Source organism: Mercurialis annua, linkage group LG3 (genome assembly GCF_937616625.2).
Source record: "Mercurialis annua linkage group LG3, ddMerAnnu1.2, whole genome shotgun sequence".
Taxonomy (NCBI): Eukaryota; Viridiplantae; Streptophyta; class Magnoliopsida; order Malpighiales; family Euphorbiaceae; genus Mercurialis; species Mercurialis annua.
The window spans coordinates 55,176,572-55,184,721 of record NC_065572.1 but is presented as its reverse complement, the minus strand read 5'-3'; the positions used below and the strand labels follow the sequence as shown (position 1 = coordinate 55,184,721).

General features: G+C 36.9%; 2 protein-coding genes across 2 annotated transcripts; both read left to right on the top strand.

Moving 5' to 3' along the window:
- Positions 1 to 218: 218 nt before the first annotated feature.
- On the top strand, positions 219 to 587 carry LOC130015267 (uncharacterized mitochondrial protein AtMg00310-like). Its single transcript, XM_056105049.1, has one exon. The coding sequence runs from the start codon at positions 219 to 221 to the stop codon at positions 585 to 587; it is 369 nt and encodes a 122-aa protein (XP_055961024.1).
- Positions 588 to 2,354: 1,767 nt separating this feature from the next.
- On the top strand, positions 2,355 to 8,031 carry LOC126674105 (uncharacterized). The gene is made up of 7 exons (XM_050368482.2): positions 2,355 to 2,433; positions 2,534 to 2,664; positions 2,861 to 2,936; positions 3,933 to 4,028; positions 4,537 to 5,053; positions 5,852 to 5,987; positions 7,302 to 8,031. Exons 2-7 carry the CDS (start codon positions 2,545 to 2,547, stop codon positions 7,494 to 7,496), a joined length of 1,140 nt encoding a protein of 379 aa, XP_050224439.1. The 5' UTR covers positions 2,355 to 2,433; positions 2,534 to 2,544; the 3' UTR covers positions 7,497 to 8,031.
- Positions 8,032 to 8,150: the final 119 nt, after the last annotated feature.

Genomic DNA, 8,150 nt, shown 5'->3' with positions numbered 1-8,150 from the left:
CTTCTTTTTACCGATGACAATGTTCTCTTTGCAAAAGCTACAACACAAGAGTGGCGGTCTATCAAGCAGATTATTGACTACTTTGAGCGTGCCTCGGGTCAAGTTGCTAATTTTGATAAGTCAGAGATGGTGTTCAGCTCCAAAACTCTGTTGGTTGTGCGTCAGGAGATCCTGAATATTTTGGGTATTCGGGAGGTCGATCACTTCATTAAGTAGGTATGCCCATAGTGATTGGTCGTTCGAAGAAACCCAACTTTGCTTTTCTCAGAGATCGGTTGCATAAGCGGGTTTTGGGTTGGAAAGAAAAATTTATGTCTCGTGCAGGACGAGAAGTGCTAAACAAATCTATAGCGCAATCTATTCCAACGTATATCATGAGCTGTTTTGCTCTTCTAGTTTCCTTTTGTGCAGACATGCAAGGCATCATTTTGAGATTTTGGTGGAGTGGTTCAGAGGATAAGAAGAAGATTCCTTGGTTCAACTGGAACTCTATATGTAACTCTAAGAGGAATGGGGGTCTCAGGTTCAGGAATTTGAGAGCTTTTAATCAAGCCATGTTAGCAAAACTAGCGTCGCTCTTGGTTTAGAATCCAAATTCTCTATGTGCTCAGATTTTCAAGGCTAAGTACCACCCTCATTCTGATTTTCGTGATGTCAATTTGAGAAGGGGATCTAGCTATGTGTGGCAGAGCATTATGGAAGGAAAGCAACTCCTTGAATCGGGGTTGGCTTGAAGGATAGGGAATGGTATGTTTGTGAATGCCATGAAGGAGAATTGAATTACTACGACGAATATCATGAAATCCGTTGGTCAGCCAAATATGCTGGAGGATTATAATGTCAGTTGCTTTATTAATCAGGTTACTGCAACTTGGGATAGAACCAAACTGATGCAAACCTTTTTTCCAAGTGAAGTTAACAAAGAATGGTGTCTACACTGTAAAGACTGGCAATTACCAAGCATGTAATATTCAGAGCAGGGATAATGCAAGCTCGTCGGGCGAAGGAGATGGCAGTATTATATGGAAGAAGATCTGGAGTTGCTAGGTCCCGCTGAGACATTTTTTGTGGCGTATATGTCACAAAATGCTTCCGTGCAACATTAACTTATTAAGGAAAATAGTGCCTTTGTCTGTTAGCTTCCCCATTTGTGGTTTAAATGATGAATCTGATTTACATGCTCTTAAAGATTGTCAAGAGGTTCGTGGATTGTGGTTATTCTCCCTGTTGAATTTGAGAGTTGACAGTTTTCGGTGTGGTTCTTTGATAGAATGGTTGGAGTTAACTTTTTCTTCTCTAAAAGCTGATGAATCAATATTTTATCTTTAGTCTTTGGGCTATATGGAACGATCACAATAATATCGTTTTTGAGAATAGAAGACTTCCAGCGCCATTGATTTTGAGATGTATCCCGGGCATGATTCATAGTAGTGAGAGGCGTGAGAAAAGGCATGGTCAAGGTTTCTACTAAGTGTTGGCAAGCTCCTCCACTGAATGTTCTGAAATTGAATACTGATGTCTCAATTCAAGTCGCCAAAAACCTGTCTGTGGTTAGCGCTGTTATCCGAGACAAAGCAGGTTCAGTTGTTAGTAGTGGGGTGGTTGTAGTTCATGGTGTGGTAGACGTTGAATCAGCAAAAGCGCTTGCCATCTATTTTGGACTGCAGTTACCAGCCGCCATATCTGCTTCTGTGATGATCGTGGAATCAAAGTCAACAAGCGTCATCAGCAGGTTTCTTCATCCTGAAGGTGCCATTAATCCAGTCCAGGCCATTATTAGAGATGGTTTAGCTATTGTTGGTGATCACTCTTTTTGCTTGCAGCATGTTAGTAGAGTTTGTAATCAAGTCGCTCATTTCCTCGTCAAATGGGGTTTGTTCTTTGGGCGAGATTGTTTATTCACCGGTGAAATACCTTATCCGGTTAATGAATTTGTAAACTCTATTGTCTGATTTATAAAAAACATTCTTATTTCTCAAAAAAGAAAAAATATAAACTAAAAAAATAAATGGTAATTTCTAAAATTTTGATTTTGCTAATTATATGTTCTCGACGTCGCATTTTTAAAAAAGGATTAACGTTAAAAAAATTCACGAACTTTACACGTTTTTTCATTTTAATCACGTAGTTTAAATTTTCTCATTTTCATGCACGAACTACCACTTTTTCTCAAATTCATGCACGGTGCTGAAGTGACACTCATTTATTGGTGTAAAATGACCTCCACCTCAGCAAATTATACCAATGGAGCCGTAACACCTCAGCACCGTGCATGAATTTGAGAAAAAATGGTAGTTCATGCATGAAATTGAGAAAATTTAAACTGCGTGATTAAAATGAAAAAACATGTAAAGTTTGTGAGTTTTTATAACATTAACCTTTAAAAAAAAAGTGAATGCCTCTCAGCTTGCCATTTTATCGAACATGTAGCAGGCACAACAACAACAACTCATTCATGACATTTTGAATGAAATTAACATTTTTTTTCAATCTCTTTAGTTTCTATGCTAACCAAAACATATTGAATTTTCAGAGCAAACAAAAATGGAAGACTTATTGAAGAACAACAAATTATTTGCTACACATGCCATTGCTGCTGCTGGTTCAGTTACATTTGGCTCTGCCCTCACTTATCCACTTGATACCCTTAAAGTTCTTGTCCAGGTTTTTTTCTAATTTCTTTTCATTTTTTTTAAATTAAAGTACTCGAATTGGAGCTGTAACTCAAATGGTATAAACGCTGTGCAGTAGAATTCTGTCAAGGTCGTGAGTTCTAAAAAGTACCCGAATTTCTTGATAATTATGCAAGACATCAAAATTTGAATTTTTTTTTATTTAATTTGTTTGATTTTGATGACAGGTTGGTTCCAATTCAAATAAACCATTGAATTTGCATCAGGTTTTGAATAGAGTTATTTCATTATCTGGGTATTCAGGTTTATCTTCTTCTCTGTTACTTCTCAAGTTTCTGATATTTTTTTATGGTAGTTTTTGCTTGGTTTTAGATGGAGTGAATAAAATGTTAAGTTTTCATATTTCTTTGAAAATTTGGAACATATGCACCATGGAGATGAATGTGAATGCAAGAAATGAATGTTGTTTAGTGAATACTTACTTCTAAACAAGAAGTTAAGCTTGACTTGAAATGCTGTAATGTAGCACATACATGAAGCGAAAAGCTTGTTGACTTATATAGACATATATTTGATTCACCTGATTGCATAAGCGAAATGACGACTGCTTATTATCAATAACAAATGGGTTTCTGGGGATCATTCAGATCTTTCATGTTGATAAATACTCATTTATTCTAGTAGTGGTCATTGTTATATACATTTTGGATAGCGTGTGGTGAAGATAGATTTGGTAGTGGCGCTATACAGGAAGTAAATGTGGGAAGGAGGTTAATTTTATTATAGTTTCAAGTTTAAACTCTATTCCTGGGTTTTACTATAATGTTGCCTCAAATACTTTATGGTACAGAAATCTGAAGAATTCATAAAACAATGATGGATTGGAACTAAAAAATTGATGTCGAGGTAACTCTATCATGTCAAAGTGTTTCTGATGATTCAATATTATGATCACTTCAATTTGAAATTTCCCTTCGTTTAATGAAAAAATGAGTTGGATTATACTGGAGCAAATCTGAGGGACTTAAGGAATCACAAAATGAGATTAAAAATAAAGGAAGGAAATAATAATAATTCAAACAAAAAAATACAACTCAGATGAGTAAATTCCCATATTGAACAAACTTATGGTTCTAAGGAATTGCTGAACTTGAGAACTCTAAATTGTTTCAGTCAAGCAGTTGCACTATGCATTTCCCAGTTCCATTAGCCCGTGATGTTCTATGAATTATTGTGTCTGAATCCTTGTCTTAGGTGACTATCATCGTAAATATATCTGCTCATGAATGTAATTTGCAGGCTTGTTTAATGGCTTTGGTTGGTTGACATCTGGAAGAATACTTGGGTTAGGAGCGCGATTTGGAATTTTTGAAATTTTGACAGCTTTCTATAAAGGTATTATTCTTGTCGAATCACTTTATTTTCCATTAAAACGTTTTCCTGCCGGTGAGTTTTCCTTGGTTTGGTAGTAGATGAGTTCAAGCACAATGTAACTATAGATCCATTGGAAACGTGATAAATGCAACAGTCTGCTGCTAAAATTGCAACTTCACAACATCTATGCAGGGCCTGCTTTGAGGTGAAGGCATGTTATATCCCCATCATCCCCGTCATAAAAATGTCTTCAAGGACCATATGACTAATTTTTTAAAAGTGATAAGATACTTTTCAAGTTTGCATATTTCTCGACTGCTTCCTCTCTTTCCAAGTAGATTGTGACTATGTGGAACAACTGAAGTTGTTATTCTGTGTACCTCAGCATCCCCGTTCTCTTTTTGTTTCAATATTGTTATTTACACAAACAACTTTGTATGTTACTATGTCTTTGCAATTGAATTTTTGCTACTATGTGGAATTTCCAAGTTAAACTCATTGTGGGTGGTTTAAATTACTTTTCTGGTAGATGGACGTGAAGATAGTTATGTGCACGTTTCGGAGGCCCTGATGGCAGGAATGGCAGCTGGAGTAATAGAGTCGGTCATTAGCTCTCCGTTTGAACTTATTAAAATTCGTGCACAGGTTACCTCTGCATTACGCAGTCCAAGGTCTACCTTTATTGCTGGAAATAAAGATGTCGTACCTCTCATTGATAAATTGCTGCCTGGATATATCCCAGATAAGATGGCGCTGAACAATTCTTCTGCCCTTTTGTCCACCCTATCTGCTAAACACCCAAACTTGGTTGGTGCTTTGCAAGGGTATCCTTGGATGATGACTGGGTCTGGGAAGGCACCATCAGTCTCTGATGTTCAGAAACCGTCAAGCATCATCTCCTTGGAAGGGTGGGGTGCTTTATGGAAAGGACTCCGGTCAGGAATCGTACGAGATTCAGTTTATGCTGGGGTATTCTTTTCTAGCTGGCAATTCCTGCACCGAGCAATGCTTGACTGGAAGGCAGTAGGGATGGATCCTATACCCAGGTTTGGAAATGTTTCCCTTAGTTATCTGTCTACGGAATTGTTATTATGTGGTTATTGTATTTGTTATAAAGTTACAAGTCTATGAAATCCACTCATTTCTTTCACATGTCTACCCCTCAACGCTCCAAATATGCATGGAGAAAGGAAAGTGGCGAGACTTAAGTAGCTAACTCTATCAAATAGTGATGTAGAACTGCATGCAGCTTTGATATTAAATTTTGCTTGTGCAGTGTTGCACCAACTCTAAGTTTTTTTTGTTGATCGACCACATCTCTCTTTCGCAAAATTAGGAATTTACGGGAGTGGTTACCATATAGAATCAAGCATAGGACATGAATGGATTAATATGCATTGGTGGTGTGGTTACTGCCAACATCATTGATTGGTTATTTAAAATCTTATTTTCACTGCATCAATAGTTTGTAGATGAGCTGGTCATAGCTATTTAAGGTAATAAAGATGCTCTAAAATATTTAAATAACAATATTCTGTTAAAATAATAAATAGCTTCATCCGACCATTAATGACATTTAATATGTTATGGCACCCATTTTGTCTTAGTTTACGAACCTTAAGGAACATGCTTGTGTCAAACATTTTTTTACAGTTGTATTGGGGTTATAATCACCTACAATCTGGTGAGATAGGGGCCACGCATTTTGAACTACTATTACCTGTTCACCTGTGTCTTTTCAAGAATTATCAAGTCCATATGGCAAGTTAGAAATGAATATTGCAGTTTGATTGCAGATAATGTCAGAATATTTCCTTTTCTCATATTTAGTAGCTATTAATCAGGACCGATGAAGAAGTTGGGCCTCTCTCTCCTTTAGCTGTTAGTCTTGCAGCTGGATTTTCTGGTTCTGTTGGTGCTGCTGCATCTCATGGCCTTGACACTGCTAAAAGTCGATCACAGTGTACGGTGCTGCCAAAGGTATGATTCTTGTTGCCAATGGTTTGCTCTAACCTTAGTTATAAAACATGATTTCGTAGTGCTTGTGCACTTTACTGATTGGTATAAATACAAACACTCGATATAAACTTTGAATATAGGAAATCATAGAGAATCATATTAATACAACACCTATCATGTGCACAAGCTGGATTCTAGTACGCTAGTCAGCATACTGTTTCTTGTTAAATGGGGCTACTAGCTGATTTTTGTGACGGTTCTCCTAATTTGTTTTTAATCAATTAGCATATGAAGGTATCTCAAGGAACAAATTGGATCTCTCAAATTTTGTGAATGAGACCTTTATATAAGTCTTGCAGTAAGTAACCAAATATATAATGTAGGTTTCTGCAACTCATGGAATAGGTCTCAATGCTCTAAATTGGTGTACCTTTTCCTTGCTATCTTCCCTGAAAATGTGGTTTATTCTTATTCGATTCATAGACACTCTAGAGGCGGTCCTGTTAGCATTTGAGTTTCACATAGATTGCTGCTCATGGTGTCTTGCACTGTCCCTATATTCCCTGTCCAGCAGTTTCTGCCTTCCACTTAAGCGAAATACGAATTTATGCAGCTGACATCCATTGAATCTCACATCTGTAACTTAATGACCAAAGGAAAGATTTAAGACTGTACAATCAGTCCATTCCATAACCTAATACTTGAGCTTTTTTAGTTATTAGAAAAGACCAACTGGGATAGTTGCACGATCTAACAGATGCTTGCTGAGTTGTATCTTTCAGTACGTACAAGTGTCCTCTTTTCTTTTACTCCATGTGAATTTCAAAGTGGTATTCTGGTCAAAGTTTGCATGTTAACATGATTTACTTAATCGCTATGGTGGTCAAACTATCCATCGAACAGTTAGTCGTTTTTCTCGAGGAGGTGAAGTCAATCTGAAGTTCCATATAGAGCTAAGATATGGCATCAAGAGTATAACCCTTCTGCATGCTAGAACCATAGGCACTTATTATGCTGTGATACAGATGCGCTAGAGGGTATTTTATGCTTTTCGAGGCGATATTGTCTCATATGGAACTCTAAACTTCGCAGTAACAGATTTGAAAGAGAATCTATTTATCTTCATACTCCTGGAGTCCTGGTACAAGTGATATTTTAAAGCTAGGATTTCAAAAATCTTGTATAGCTTTTGTTTCTTATCATAAGATGTATGAGTGAACAAACTTCTTATGAGCTTGTTTAAATTTTGAGGAAGTTAAATTATTTATTTAGTTACCTTTTTCATTTTTTAGCTCTGTTTTGTTGCTTACAGATGACCATGTTGTTTTGCTGCAGTATATTTCAATGGAGAGGAAGCTCTTAAAATGGAATAGACCGGGGAAAAGTTTCGAGAGACTTGTAGGGATTCACCCAGCAGATAGAGATCTCTTGTTCCGTGGTATCTGGTTGCGAATGGCTCGTTGTGGGCTAGCATCATTTACAATTGTTGGAAGCTATTATTTGGCCGTTGATTATCTTGTTTCCGAGTGATTTCAGAGAAAAGGATAGCATCATTTAGTTTAAGCCAATTGTTGTTGCTGTTAGATTTGTTGATAAAATCTAACAGCTTACAGCAACTCTCACAGCCGCTCTATTCATTTCAACCGTTTGATCAGCTCCTAGCAGTAAGTAATTCAAAGGGATCTTCATTGGCCTAAGATCCCTTCAGATTGCTTAGGCAGGATGAGTTTTCGCTGCATAATGCATTGGAAATTTAACTTTCATGCTCGAGCCTGGCAAGTGTTCTGGGATATTGCTGGCCGCTTTACCTGATCAGATCTGCCCTGGAAAGCCAAACATGCTTCATGTCATGTACTATGCTATGAATTCAAAAGGAGTACAAAGTCTTATATCCTCATCTATACTAGGAATCTATATTAGGAATTAAGCAACGGTCGATTTTTGTTCAAAAAATTTATTCAATATTATACATTGCAAGATACGGAAAATTGAATCATTGTTCTCTAACTTATAAATAAAATCAGTGGCTTACGTGAGATATTCAAAGAATCACTCTTGAAAGGCACATCTTAGTAGCATCCTTTCATAATGCAATGTATGTGTTTTTTTTTTTGAGTAATGTTATTGTTCGCCTGGAAATATTCCGGACTCGAATCTTTGAATTTATAATCGGGATCGGTTTGA

Bases quoted from the DNA above. Each gene is read 5' to 3' on its own strand.
- LOC130015267 (XM_056105049.1), top strand. From the start codon at position 219: ATGCCCATAGTGATTGGTCGTTCGAAGAAACCCAACTTTGCTTTTCTC.
- LOC126674105 (XM_050368482.2), top strand. From the start codon at position 2,545: ATGGAAGACTTATTGAAGAACAACAAATTATTTGCTACACATGCCATT. The intron at 2,665-2,860 runs GTTTTTTTCTAA...TTTTGATGACAG, and splicing joins CCCTTAAAGTTCTTGTCCAG to GTTGGTTCCAATTCAAATAA. The intron at 4,029-4,536 runs GTATTATTCTTG...CTTTTCTGGTAG, and splicing joins TTTGACAGCTTTCTATAAAG to ATGGACGTGAAGATAGTTAT.